The sequence below is a fragment of the Pongo abelii genome, chromosome 7 (assembly GCF_028885655.2).
Source record: "Pongo abelii isolate AG06213 chromosome 7, NHGRI_mPonAbe1-v2.0_pri, whole genome shotgun sequence".
Classification (NCBI taxonomy): domain Eukaryota; kingdom Metazoa; phylum Chordata; class Mammalia; order Primates; family Hominidae; genus Pongo; species Pongo abelii.
The window spans coordinates 20,603,043-20,618,375 of record NC_071992.2 but is presented as its reverse complement, the minus strand read 5'-3'; the positions used below and the strand labels follow the sequence as shown (position 1 = coordinate 20,618,375).

The following is a 15,333-nucleotide window of genomic DNA, read 5'->3' as shown; positions in this document are numbered from 1 at the left end:
AAAACTCTCGCTCTTTTCCCTATTCTTAGAGCTTCATTTCAAGGGCAGGATGTCAGGTGCTTGCCGATAAAGTGTGCTTGGAGAAGAGTTGCTAAGGACAGTTAACTTCTTCTAATCCTGTGGTGGTTGAGGGAGTATGAGACTTTGCAGTTACTTGTTATACCAGCTGGTTGTCCAGGAGCCCTGGCTGCTCTTTCAGTGACCTTGAAGCGTAAGGCCAGCACTTCCTTAGTAGAGCAGTGGGAAAAGGGAACTTGTAAATGAGGCAGAATAAGTGACAAGATGGAGCAGTTCTGCTTAGAAATGCATTTATTTTTGCTACAATGGTTTTTGTCATTTCGTGATGTAAGTTTACAACCTATTTGTTAGGTTCAGATTTTTAAAAACATAACACCGTTGAGATAATTGAAATACTATATCACTTGCTTTATTAAAGTATAAAATCCGGTGCTTTGGGCATATTCAGAGTTGTTTAGTTGTTACCACTGTCTTAAGGATGCTTTCATCACCCCAAAAGAAACAATGCCCATTAGCAGTACTGCTTTTTTATTGATGATGCCTTCTTTATTTATTTTGTAGTGATTATAATAGAATATTTAAGGATTTGTTATCTCTGTTTCCCCTTTAGAGTGTTCTGGTTTAGACAGTAAATCGTTATTCTGCTTAATGCAAGCCAAGTTAAAGAACTATGGGATAGAGCAAGGGCAGATAAACTCCCATCCATGGGCCCAATTCAGCCCAGCCTGGAATGGCTCTTAGGTTTTTTAAGGTTGTAACAAAACAACAACAACAAAGCAGCATGTGTGACAGGGGCTGTATGTGGCCTGCATGCCTACGATATTTATGATTTGGTCCATTATGGAAAAATTCTGACCACCCTTGGTTTAGCATCTGTGGTAAGTATGTTCGAAGGCCGTCTAAGCACATTTTATCATGAGCATGTCTTACTTCCAAGTTAAGATAAAGATTTGGAAATTAATGTATCCTCATTAGTTTCAGTGTTACAAATACAAGAGAACCCTCTATACCTGACCACAGGCTGTAGCCTTTAAGCCCTTTCTAGGGCGGAGTTCTCAACGTGTTGCCTGTGGAGCTTTCTTCCTTCAGTTAGGTTTGTGAGATCAAAATTGTTTTACACTAATTATTATAACACTATTTTTGTTTTTCACTGCGTTGATATCTTATGGTGCAAAAACAATAGTGGAGGTCTTAGTAGAACTTAAGGCAGCAGCACCAAACTCTTCTAGTCGTATTCTCCACTGTCATGCACTCAAAATGAAAATAAAGGCCAGTATCGCCTTTAAAAAAATCCTTGATGAAACCAGTACAGTTTATTTCATTTCAACGCTTGAGATCATGTCTTCTTAATTTTGTGTGTGATGAAATGGGAATAAAGCACTTCTGTTCCTGATAGTCTCCAGGAAAAACATTCATCTGTCATTTAAGTTGGAGCTAAAAACTAGTCACTTTTTTCATTGAATGTCATTTTTCCTTGAGAGAATGACTGACAAACTATGGTTATCAGCAAACATTTTCTTGAAAATGGAGTAAGCCTATTACTTTAAGGAAAACAGCTGATAATAATTTGTAGCAAATGATTACATTTGAGCTTTTGAACAAAAGTTAGGATTTTGGAAAACTTGTATCTGCCAGCAAAGGTTTGGCAGCTTCCCAATACTTAGACTTTTCTTTAATGGTGACATTAGTGAATATGATTTTTTTAAGGTTATATAATGAAATGTGTCAACACGTGTTTTGCAGATAACCAATGTGTGATGTTACAAAATCATGTATGGGTTAAAAGATCCATTCAAAGTATAAGATAGATTTTAATATAAGAGTACAAAAAGTTAATCGACACAAATTTAGATTCCATATTGCAAGTAAGAATATCCTTTAAGAAACTACCACTTGTCTCACTTTGCTGTTGTATCAAAAAAGAATATCCACAATTATCTGAAAAGGATATTAAAATATTTCTTTTTTCCAATGAACTATGAGTGAGGGCACATTTTCTTAATGTCTTTCAACCAAAATAATATATTGTTACTGGTTGAATGTAGAAATGGCTCTTAGAATCCAACTGTCTTGTAAGCCAGCTGTTAAAGAAATTTGTGTTTTAAAAAAACAGTGAATTTTAGTTCTTCTGGAAAACAATAGTTGTATCTTTATAGTATTTGTTATATAGAACAGATTCATTTTTAAGTGAGTGAATATTTAAAATGTTTCTATTTTCATTACTACTATGGTAAATATCAGTAGGTATAACCCACATAAGTGTAAGCCATATGGAGTCCTTCTAAGAATGTAAAGGTCTAGAGACCGAAAAGTTTGGGACCTGCTTGCCTAAGATTTAGGCAATCTGTTCTTTAGTACTTTAAAATATGGTAACTGAAACAATTTTTATGAATATTTAAACATACAATGATCTCATCTAAGTGTAGCTGAACTAAAAGAAAACTGTCAATATTTCATCAGATATTTTCCTTTTTGCCATATAAGAAAAATCTATTATTTTCTCTCTTTATCAATTATCATAGCAATGCTGGGGTGAAAACAACACGGCTAGAAGCTCATTCCGAAATGGGGAGCACTGAAATTTTGGAAAAGGAGACCCCAGAAAATCTCAGTAATGGTACCAGCAGCAATGTGGAAGCAGCCAAAAGGTTGGCCAAACGCCTTTATCAGCTGGACAGATTCAAAAGATCAGATGTTGCAAAACACCTTGGCAAGAAGTACGTTCTGACCCATTGCTGGAGTCTGAATTCTCTCCTGTTTTGTGTGTGTTTTAAATAGTTTACCTTTCATTAACCAAGTCTATTCTGTTTTCTTATAGCAATGAATTTAGCAAACTAGTTGCAGAAGAATATCTGAAGTTTTTTGATTTTACAGGAATGACGCTGGATCAGTCACTCAGGTATGACTAAGCCTCCTTGCTGCTCTTCATTGCCTTCAAATGATTAGTTCTTAGAGGAGAAAGTAATGCCTTCTAGCTAGAATCTTATTTTTTTTTTTAAACCTCCAGGTATAGGTAGAGTATTCCTTCTCCAAAATGTTTGGGTCCATAAGTGTTGTGGATTTTGGATTTTGTCAGGTTTAGGGATGTTTGTGTTATATTTATTCAGTTGAACATCCCAAATCTGAAAATCTGAAATGCTTCGGGGAGCATTTCCTTTGAACCTTATTTCAGCACTGAAAAGTGTTGTAGATTTTGGAGCATCTCTGATTTTGAAGCATTTTAGATTTCTTATTTTCGGGTTTGGGACGTTTAACCTGTAGTTTGTGAACTTAGCTCAAATTGTATTATAGATATTAAACACAGCAAAGAGTAAGAAAAATGTATTCATTTAACGAAATGACACATGAATTGATATTCTACACCTACTGGTAAGCCTGAGTTCAGATGGTAAACAATTGGTAGCAAAGCAAATCTGGATAAAAAATGCCATCTGTAGGAGTTTTTCTGTTTTTCTTTTTGTTGTTGTTGTGGTAGAATACAGATAGCATAAAATCTATCATCTTAGCAATTTTTAGGTATACAGTGAGTGGCGTTAAAAACATTCATAATGTTGTCCAGCCATCACCACCATCCATTTCCATGATTCTCTTGTAAAATTGAAGCTCCATACTCGTTAAAGAATGATTTCTTTTTCCTTCCCCTCCTTTCCCCCAGCCCCTGGCAAACACTATTCTACTTCTCTTCTTGATGATTTTGACTACTCTAATGTAAATGGATATATACATTATTTGCCTTTTCGTGATTCATTTAACTTAGCATAATGTCTTCAAGGTTCATTCTTGTAGCATATATCAGAATTTCTTTCCGTTCTAAGGCTGAATAATACCCCATTATGGGGAATATATATACCACCGTCAGCTTCAAGACACGCTTGGGTTGCTTCCATGCTTTTGGTATTGTGAGTAATGCCACTATGAACATGAGTGTACAAATATTTCTTCAAGACCCTGTTTTCAATTGTTTTGAGTAGGGAGTTTGGTTTTTGAATGATCAGTTTAACACACACACACACACACACACACACACACACAGTTTATAGATTGTAGAATTAGAATTAGATTTTTTTCCTAAGTATTGCTTACTATAGCCCAATAGCCTTTTTTTTTTTTTTTTTTTTTTTTTTTTTTTTGAGACAGAGTCTTGCTCTGTCACCCAGGCTGGAGTGCAGTAGCACCATCTCGGCTCACTGCAACCTCCACCTCCCAGGTTCAAGCAGTTCTCCTGAATCAGCCTCCCGAATAGCTGGGACTACAGGTACGCACCACCACACCTGGCTAATTATTTGTATTTTTAGTAGAGATGAGGTTTTGCCATATTGGCCAGGCTGGTCGCGAACTCCTGACCTCAGGTAGTCCACCCGCTTCGGCCTCTCAAAGTGCTAGGATTACAGGCGTGAGCCACCGCGCCCAGCCCCAGTAGCCTTTTAAGGTGATACTTTTAAGGTGATATTAACTCTTCAGTGGAATAAAAATGAATGTCAACATAATCAGTAGAAAGTATCTGTAAAACTGTTTCCAACAATATCCATTTTTTCTGACCTTTTCAAATGAAGGTGTCTAAAACTCACTGATTCTCACTTTTTACATTATATTGTATTACAAGTTTCTAAGTAGCTGAAGGTAAAACCTAGTCAGCATTTAATTTTCAACACTATTTATAAAATATCCGTGTCTGGAAGAATTCTGAGATCATCTAGTAGAACCCTTTAATTTTACAAATCGAGAAACTGAGGCCTGGGAGGTGAAGGGAGGATGTTTGGACTGGAGTGTAGTACTGCAGTGATTTATCGTGGGGCTGTTTTCATGCAGCAAAGGTACCCAGGTTTTCTAACAAAAACAGTTATCAGTGGATGAAAGATCTGTATTTTTGCCTTGCATTCTGATGTAGTTTATTAAAGTTATGAAAAATTAAAGTTTTGTCCATATATAGTTTGTTAACCTTAATTATACCTATAATAAGGAAGAAGGCAAAATTTTGATAGAAATGAAGCTTATGGTATGTTTCTTACCATAGTAAGATTTCTTACACATTTTGAATGATTTTTTTTTTCCTTCCCATCTCATGTTGAGGAAAATGAATCTACATTGTCAAGTGAGGGCCATCTGGATTCATCTCAAATAAACAGTGCTCTTAGGGACTCCGAGTAGATTAGTGTGTGGGTTTTGGCACACTTCCTATAATTTAAGGGATATTTTTATACATAAACTAATTCCATTATGTAAGGAATAAATTACTTGTATCTCCCAATTTCCTCCTCCTATAACAAATTAATATTAAAGTGTGATAATAGACAAAATTAACAGAAATCTCCTGTGCACGAAGCAATGTAATTCACAGTGGCTTTAATAGAGATGACAGTCATGTAACAAAATGACAAAAGCACCCTGATGCGTGTAAAGTTTTAAAACACAGCCTTTGTGATGATGTATTGAGTCTTAAGTGGTCTTTGTTTTTTTTTAATCTGACCTTTTAAAATTGGCTACTTGACACTTGGTCATAATGAGGAAATTACCTACCTTCCCAAGGCTTTCTTGATGTACTGACCACTCTGTTATCACCCCGTCATATCTTTTAAGTGGACATTTTTTTTTTCTTTTGAAACGGAGTCTCGCTCTGTTGCCTAGGCTGGAGTGCAGTGGCGCGACCTCAGCTCACTGCAACCTCCGCCTCCCGGGTTCAAGCGATTCCTGCCTCAGCTTCCTGAGTAGCTGGGATTACAGGCGCCTGCCACCACGCCCGGCTAATTTTTGTGTTTTTAGTAGAGATGGGGTTTAGCCATGTTGGCCAGGCTGGTTTTGAATCCCTGACATTGAATGAACGCCTGCCTTGGCCTCCCAAAGTGCTTTTGATAGAATTTAAATGCTAATGCAAATTTATATTGAATGGCTATCTAGTAAATGATTTTTTGGGGGGAAATAACCTTATAATATCTTACTTTGTATAATTAATATCTTAGGTTTATATAAATTGACTTTTAACTATGAAAGAGTGTGATACCACTTTCTAAAATTTCACTGTTTAATTTTTAATTCTCTTGTAGGTATTTCTTTAAAGCGTTTTCTCTTGTGGGAGAAACTCAAGAACGAGAGAGAGTTTTAATACACTTCTCCAATAGATATTTTTACTGTAACCCAGATACCATTGCTTCACAAGGTAATCTGATACAAATCCTTGAATTTCTTTTTTATATCAATGGTTATTTTCCTTATTATGAAAGTTAAATTTTATTGTGAGAAATTATGTATCTTCAATTACCTAGTGATAACTATTAACACTTCTGTTTACTTCATTCTAGTCTGTTTAATATTTAGTGTCAAATTGTAATTAGAGTTTTGTTTTTAGCTGCCTTTTTATTTCATTGTGAGCATTTTCTCATGTCATTAAATATTCTTTAAAAGCATAATATTTAAGGACAGCATGATATCCTTTACTCTTATTTAAATTATTTTGTTTTCTACTTCTCTAGTGTGACAGCACACTTTCTTTAAATTGTTCATGGTTTGTCACTCTGAGATTTTATGTAATGAATGAAATTTCAGTTTTCTTATTTCTTATACATTTGGTCTCTACGTTTCTTGATGAAAGCTCATGTATCCTGAGTGTTGGGGTTAGTTTTGGAAAAATTAACAAATCTCACTGGTGGTTGCGCTGTGTCTCTGGTGCTTTCGTTTGATATTAATTGTAACGATACTGACCACAAACTTTTGTTGATAATTTTAATAAACTATGAGCTTATGCTTATTACACTATTTTTACAAAGTAAATGACTTAATTGTAAACTGTTTGTTTGTGGACCTACCTTGTGAAGAGAGATCTTTCCTCCATTTCAGTTCCTGCAATAAAGTACACTTTTCAGTGTTTGAAGTCAAGGACTTTGACTTGTGACTGGAAAATGTTTCATAAACTTACAGATGATAGAGTAAATCACTGAGACTAGATTCCCAAGAAATAGTAATTACCTCTTAGCTTCAGTATTGCCGATTAACCTGGATAATGTACTTGGTATTGGCCAAGGTGCTTGCCTCAACCTTCCCTCCATCTCCAAGGCTGCAGTCACAGTTAGTTTATCACCTGATTAAGGTCACATTCCTATCGGTAAACTGATGCTATTCGGACCAGTTATTCACTATTGCTGTCACTATTAGCCCTGACAAGAGAATGAAGCAGATAAAAGTGGGCCGTTTTTATTAGAACCTTCTTCAAATCTAAGAAGATGTTTACATTCTTGGATAAAATAAGAAATATGGATTCGTGTACTTAATTGGCTGTTGATAAGGATATTTGAGAGTTGGCTGCTGAGTTCTTAAAATACTTTCGAGAATTTGTTTTAAATATATGTAGAACTTGTGATAATAAAATGGTACTAGAATAAATATACTTTTAGCCATTTGGTAGCATCTATTTAGAGACACTGATAACAGAAATCACCTACTATACTAAAGAACTTCCTTTTAAAAATACCCTGGCTTTAATTTATGAGTGCAATAATTAGACCTTCTAATTTAGCATAAATTGAAAAGATTTTTACTGCATCTGAAACTGCTATTGTCTACTGTACTTGTATAGAGAATTAGCAGAGTGATAGTAACGAGAACAACTAATTCTAATGTTTGGAAATGAGAATCTTAACTCTACTTGGAGAACATTTTTATATGACTTTAACCTAACAGAAATGTGTCTTTGGAGGCTCATATTTAGTTGTCTCCCATTGTAAGCAATGCTTGTCTGGATATCCTTGTACTATGTATAGATCACTAATTATTGCTGTAGTGCAAAGCCCTAGAAGCCGATTTGTTGTATCAAAGACATTTTTTCAAGGCTTTACATATCTACTACCAAATTGTCCTCCAGAGAGGTAAGAACAACTTATCAACAGTGGAGTCCGGTTCTGTGCTTTGGGGTTCTTTCTATAAATCCATTTTTTGTTTCTTAAAACAGGACTAATTGTACCTAGCACAGTACTGTTTTCATAGGTTCTGAATGTATCCTATTAGTGATAATAAGGTGGAGTCCAACAGTGAAAAGCGAATTTATGCTTTTTTTTCTTGTATCTTTCTTTAGATGGAGTCCATTGCCTTACCTGTGCAATAATGCTTCTTAATACCGATCTACATGGCCATGTAAGTGTGAATTTGTGAAACTTGGATCCAAAACATGTCGGGCTTATCTCTGCTTTTGTGTTCATACACATTTATTTTCTGACTCCCTTTTTCTCATTCTCTACATGGTTCCCATGGCAGGTGAATAAAAATAAATCTTTGAAAAAAGAAATAATTTTTTTATTTCGCACGTTAGCACAGAGTATGATTTTAAATGCATCGTCTTGTTGTCTGGAGTTGTTTTAGCAGTAATGTGTGTGTTCTGTGTCTTCTTTGTCCAGTAGATGGCAGACAGAGCTTTTACTTGTTTTTGTTTTTTGGTTGAGAATTACAGTTGATAGATAATGATGGAGAGAATATAAATTAGATCTGAAAATGTGAATTGTGTTTTCACTACATACCATAGTGAGTCAAATAACTCAGCCTTTCTTATGCCCCTCAGCTTACCTAGTCTTTCACTAGTTGAAATAATAAAATAACGTAATTACCATCTCATCATCTACTTAGAAGATAAAGTGTTAAAATGTATAATTATATATAAATTTGCAAGTTTCGTAGAAGTAGAATTTTAGCATTTACTTGAACTCTTCATAATACTCTTCAAAATAAATGAACCTGGGACTATGAAGTAATTTTTGCTCTAAGTAAATATAGATTAATCCATATTTAACGAATTCTAATTTTATTTTGAAGAGAAAATCAGGTGTCTGTGTAGAGTATATTATCCCTTGATTTGCCATAATATATCTTACAATTTAAAAATTACATATAAAAATTTGATATTTAGATATTCTGCTAGTCACATAATTTCCTTTTTTTGGAAAATATATAGTGTTCCCTTTTAAGAAAGGAAACATGGAGCTCTGTGGGACCAGTAAGTTAGACTAGCTGTTATAAGAGGAAGGGATTCAGGGAGAAAGGGTTCCATCACCAGAAAGCAAAGAGGAGATACAGTGATAGAATCCTAATTTTAACATCATTTTAACATATCTCAAAATACTCAACTAGAAAGTTCCTTTTGCCATTTATAAGAGGTGAATTTAGAATCACTTAGTGGCTAGTAAACATGGGTAGCACGTGTCCAGAGATAATACAGATGAAAAGAAAATAGATACTTGCAGGAAGCATTCTTGGGCAATATAGCACAGCTAATACACCATGTAGAATTGCAGACATTTCACAGTGTGAACCTTGACTTGAGTACCACAATCTAATGTTCATCCAGCTTGTTAAAGGGATGGCCAGTCAGTGGATTGTCGTGACCACTTTTTTCGTGTTACTGGCCAAGCAAGTTTTCACTGCTTTGTCTGCCTGTTTGGTGATAGCAGTTGCTCTTTGCACCCTTCTTTTCCTTAGCCTTTCTGGCCAAAGGAGAAAATTTTGAGTGTGTTTGGCCGCATATAACATTGAATCAAGTCAGTGATCACCAGCATGAAGAATTCCCTTCACACTGGATATTTTGAGGTTCCATCAACATAAAAGAGTTGTACGTTTAGCATCTGTTAACTGAGAAAATGTTTAATGGTGGGAGGAAAAAAATTCAGTAATATTGCAATTTTTGTTTAAAGGTTGCAGATCTCTTAGAGCTTTTGTCACATTTTTGGTGATTTGTTTCTACTAAATCCTAGATTGCGTTTTTAAAAAGCTACTATAGCTTTAATAATACTTTTACATAAGCATGTATCTGAATCATAATAACTTGAAATGTAGCAACCAATAAAGTTGTTATTTTTTATTAAATATCTCAGCATGCTTGATGTCTAGGTAAAGCTGTGGACACCCAGGTTTCAGTAGCTACAGGTTTAGAGCTGCAAATATAGGACATTTGCCCTTCTTTAGACTTATAAGGAGTTGTAAGGAGATTAGATGAAGCATCCTGCTTCTTCTTGGCAACTGGGATGGAAGAGAATTTGTATAAATTAACATTTTCATATTACCTTGAGTTAGGCCAATCATGGATAATTAATAATTGGCAATAGTAGCAAAACTACTGATAGAAGAGGGAGAAAATTATCAATAACAGTGAATCTCTGTCATATTCAGGATCATGTGTTTGGTGATAAGTAGTTCTCTGTTTTAAAAATGTGTGCGATATACTTGGGATTGTCTATTTAGGTTTTACGTATTAGTTTTCTATAATGCATGCTGTTACAAGTCTGTTGAATATATAGTAGCTATCATAAGAACTAACCATGTAAATATGTTTCTTCTATCTTTCTCCTCTGGATTCATTTTAAAAATAAATTATTCTTCTAGGTGGTAAGTTTTTAATCCATAATTTTGGATGTAGCTTCTCTTGCATCATGATTGCCTGATTTTTTTGTTGTTGTTTTAGTGTCTGTTTGACTTGTTAGCATGGCCCCTATGAAATCGAATCATGCAGCAGATAAAATGAATTATTTCTACTGTTCTGCTCCTTTTCACCTTCTCCTTAGTGCTATACTACCTAGAATATGACCACCCATTACTTGGTCCAATGCCAGAATAATCTTCATGGGGAGTACACTAATCAACCATTATTCTTTTTTCCTTACCATTGTGTCATAATAGCAATACTGCAGCATGATCTTTCTAAGAAGTGCCAAGACCAGCTTGTCCTCATATGCTTTCGGTAGGGGAGGGCTGACTCCCCTATGAGGAGGGCTGACTCCCCTCTTGGGAGATTAACTTGTTTTGGCTGCTGTTGGTGAACCTTTCCTTTACCCTGAGGAATGAGGCACTGAGAATGCATTAATATGGGCCTTGGTTTGGCCTGCTAATTTCCTTACTAATAAAATAGTGGAATGTATACTAATATTATACTTACATTTAGCTAATGTGACATGTTGAAATCCCTTTCTTTTTCTAACTTTCCCCTTCAACAAATATGTATATAGCATGTGTGTGCCTCCTCCTTTCCGTACTCTTTGCCGTTTGAGTAAGGATCAGAGGTGAATGAGACAATGTTCATGGAAGCCAAATAATCCTCTCTGATGGTGTTGGCTAGGCTGACCTCATTAGTCAGGTTTCACTGAAGACATGGTAGCAGGTTGCTGAAGTGCTATGATGGGAAAACACTGGGGAGGTGTTTTAATTTCATGTTGGATTATATTAAACCTCTCTAATTAGGCTAGATAAAAAACTATCTGAAGTATATACAGTATTTGGGGGGAGAATTCAGTACCTGCTTTTAAAAAAATGTGACTGATTTATCATTTTCCTAGCAAGAGTATCTATTTGTTTTTACTTGTCTGCAAGTAGTTTATTCCCTTAAATTAAATATTTTATAATTGTAGTCATGTGGTGAATTTGCTATATAATTTGTTTTATTTTCGAAATGCCTCATCTACAAAATATGTATGTAAATTAAACTTCTATACATACAGATACATTTCTCTTAAACTCTAGAGTTTCTTTCTTTGCTATATTGGAACTAAGTTTTATTGAATATTGTTTGAACTATCAACAAGGAAAGAGTTGAAAGTCTTTTTCTTAAACCTTGTTTGAAATGGTATGGATAAGATTTCATATGTTAGAATAAGTTTATACTCACTCCCTTTCTGGATGGATCTTCAAATGTGTTCTATTTGCTACCACTAACTAGCTTGCTTGTCCTTCAGTCATAGTTTAGTCAGGTTCCTACCATCCTGGCAGGATTATCACCCAGGGCTGGTGTTCTAAGGTGGTAGGAGGGTTAAGTATAGAATTGCATAGCAGTGAGGAGTGAGATAGATCGGAGCATAGTCAGCTGGCCAGTTTCACAACTAGAAAGTCACAAGAGATACACAAGTCAGTGGCTGGCCAAGGTCAGGCCATGGTAAGAGGCAGTAGCCAGGGCATTAGTTTTAATCAAGATTTTTTGACAAAATGTACCTTTTAACATCAAGGCTTGAGATTTTCAGTAGCAGTTTTATCCAGCAGCCCTCTGTTCTCCAGTATTGGCAAGAGTCACCCCACCATGTACAGTTGGTATAAGAGCCTGGTTGTGGTTCTTTGAGGTGGCTGTCTTTCTCAGGCTGGGCCTCCTACATATACTTTACCCTTGACATACTCAGAGCATGTTGAGCATCATGCCCTGTGGTCTGAGTTTAATATATGAGGCAGGACCTTACTAATGTTTTTAGTGTTGGGTTATAAGTTTGGAAAGGGTTAAAACCATATCTAGTACAACTTACTGGTAGGGAGAAGAATATAGTCAAGGAAGAAAGTATGTTTAGGTTTTGTAACAGAACAGTGTTAAAAGAAATGTGGAGTTCAGTGTGAGATAGATTGTAAGAATTCATTATTTCTTTTCTAATCTATAAACGTAATTATTGCATTGGCTTCCTAGGAGCCTAGAATCTTAAATAATGGATAAATATTTGGTTTATTATCAGTAGTGGAAAATGACTATTATAAAAATTATTTTAAAAATTTAAAATGCTTCATATTGTGCTATTTTATATTTTCACTGTCAAAAACATTACAGACTTCCATGAAGTTGATGAACCTCATAGAGTTAATATCCTCAGGAACTCTCTGCATCTGTAATGATCACTATTGTAACTGGCAGCTGCCTTAAGTACATTTGCATGCTGTCCTCTCATCGTCCTGCAGGATAATATCTTCCCTGTGGATACCTCTTCTGTCTGTGCTTCTCTGTATCTGTGATGCCCTCTGCCTTGAAAGGTGATGCCGTCTGCCATGAAAGCTATCGTTGGCATTCAATTTTCTCTCTGAGCTTTCCCCTGCTGTAGATTCCAGCCATGGTCATAATTTCTATTGCGCTAGCACTGCCTTCTTCTTTGGAGTCGTCTCTCCTATCTCCTTGGTGCCGTGTCTGTCTTGTCTTTCCTGGTTTTTTTCCCTAAATTACTATTTGCAAAGATCTTTTGATTTCTAACTTTAAGGCCAGGGGTCCATGTGCAGGATGTGCAGGTTTGTTACATAGGTAAACAAATGCCAACGTGGTTTGCTGCACAGATCATACCGTTACCCAGTTTTGTTTTGTTTTTTTGTATTTTGATACTTTACAGAGTTGTTATGTTTTTATTTTTTATTTTATTTTATTTTATTATTATACTTTAAGTTCTAGGGTACATGTGCACAAAATGCAGGTTTGTTACATATGTATGTGTGTGCCATGTTGCTGTGCTGCACCTGTTAACTTCTCATTTACATTAGGTATATCTCTTAATGCTATCCCTCCTCCCTCTCCCCACCCCACAACAGGGGGTGTGCAATGTTCCCCACCCTGTGTCCAAGTGTTCTCATTGTTCACTTCCCACCTATGAGTGAGAACATGTGGTGTTTGGTTTTCTGTCCTTGCAGTAGTTTGCTCAGAATGATAGTTTCCAGCTTCATCCATGTCCCTACAAAGCACATGAGCTCATCATTTTTATGGCTGCATAGTATTCCATGGTGTATATGTGTGACATTTTCTTTCTTTTTTTTCCATTTTTTTAAATTAATTAATTAATTTATTATTATTATACTTTAGGTTTTAGGGTACATGTGCGCAATGTGCAGGTTAGTTACATACGTATACATGTGCCATGCTGGTGCGCTGCACCCACTAACTCGTCATCTAGCATTAGGTATATCTCCCAATGCTATCCCTCCCCCATCCCCCCACCCCACAACAGTCCCCAGAGTGTGATGTTCCCCTTCCTGTGTCCAAGTGTTCTCATTGTTCAATTCCCACCTATGAGTGAGAATATGCGGTGTTTGCTTTTTGTTCTTGCAATAGTTTACTGAGAATGATGATTTCCAATTTCATCCATGTCCCTATGAAGGACATGAACTCATCATTTTTTATGGCTGCATAGTATTCCATGGTGTATATGTGCCACATTTTCTTAATCCAGTCTATCATTGTTGGACATTTGGGTTGGTTTCAAGTCTTTGCTATTGTGAATAATGCCACAATAAACATACGTGTGCATGTGTCTTTATAGCAGCATGATTTATAGTCCTTTGGGTATATACCCAGTAATGGGATGGCTGGGTCAAATGGAATTTCTAGTTCTAGATCCCTGAGGAATCGCCACACTGACTTCCACAAGGGTTGAACTAGTTTACAGTCCCACCAACAGTGTAAAAGTGTTCCTATTTCTCCACATCCTCTCCAGCACCTGTTGTTTCCTCACTTTTTAATGATTGCCATTCTAACTGGTGTGAGATGGTATCTCATTGTGGTTTTGATTTACATTTCTCTGATGGCCAGTGATGATGAGCATTTTTTCATGTGTTTTTTGGCTGCATAAATGTCTTCTTTTGAGAAGTGTCTGTTCATGTCCTTCGCCCACTTTTTGATGGGGTTGTTTGTTTTCTTCTTGTAAATTTGTTGGAGTTCATTGTAGATTCTGGATATTAGCCCTTTGTCAGATGAGTAGGTTGTGAAAATTTTCTCCCATTCTGTAGGTTGCCTGTTCACTCTGATGGTAGTTTCTTTTGCTGTGCAGAAGCTCTTTAGTTTAATTAGATCCCATTTGTCAATTTTGGCTTTTGTTGCCATTGCTTTTGGTGTTTTAGACATGAAGTCCTTGCCCATGCCTATGTCCTGAATGGTAATGCCTAGGTTTTCTTCTAGGGTTTTTATGGTTTTAGGTCTAACGTTTAAGTCTTTAATCTATCTTGAATTGATTTTTGTATAAGGTGTAAGGAAGGGATCCAGTTTCAGCTTTCTACGTATGTCTAGCCAGTTTTCCCAGCACCATTTATTAAATAGGGAATCGTTTCCCCATTGCTTGTTTTTCTCAGGTTTGTCAAAGATCAGATAGTTGTAGATATGCGGCGTTATTTCTGAGGGCTCTGTTCTGTTCCATTGATCTATATCTCTGTTTTGGTACCAGTACCATGCTGTTTGGGTTACTGTAGCCTTGTAGTATAGTTTGAAGTCAGGTAGCATGATGCCTCCAGCTTTGTTCTTTTGGCTTAGTATTGACTTGGTGATGTGGGCTCTTTTTTGGTTCCATATGAACTTTAAAGTAGTTTTTTCCAATTCTGTGAAGAAAGTCATTGGTAGCTTGATGGGGATGGCATTGAATCTGTAAATTACCTTGGGCAGTATGGCCATTTTCACGATATTGATTCTTCCTACCCATGAGCATGGAATGTTCTTCCATTTGTTTGTATCCTCTTTTATTTCCTTGAGCAGTGGTTTGTAGTTCTCCTTGAAGAGGTCCTTCACATCCCTTGTAAGTTGGATTCCTAGGTATTTTATTCTCTTTGAAGCAATTGTGAATGGGAGTTCAC

At 36.0% G+C, this 15,333-nt stretch overlaps 1 protein-coding gene across 12 annotated transcripts in view; it reads left to right on the top strand.

Annotated features, from left to right (window-relative positions):
- PSD3 (pleckstrin and Sec7 domain containing 3) overlaps positions 1–15,333 on the top strand; it is a 727,754-nt gene that overhangs the window by 438,998 nt on the left and 273,423 nt on the right. For all 12 annotated transcript variants that reach the window (XM_054561279.2, XM_054561280.2, XM_063726550.1 and 9 more), the window contains 4 exons: positions 2,541–2,735; positions 2,837–2,917; positions 6,060–6,172; positions 8,081–8,139. In XM_054561279.2, coding sequence (XP_054417254.2) covers positions 2,541–2,735; positions 2,837–2,917; positions 6,060–6,172; positions 8,081–8,139 — 448 coding nt within the window. The remainder of the gene's footprint in view (positions 1–2,540; positions 2,736–2,836; positions 2,918–6,059; positions 6,173–8,080; positions 8,140–15,333) is intronic.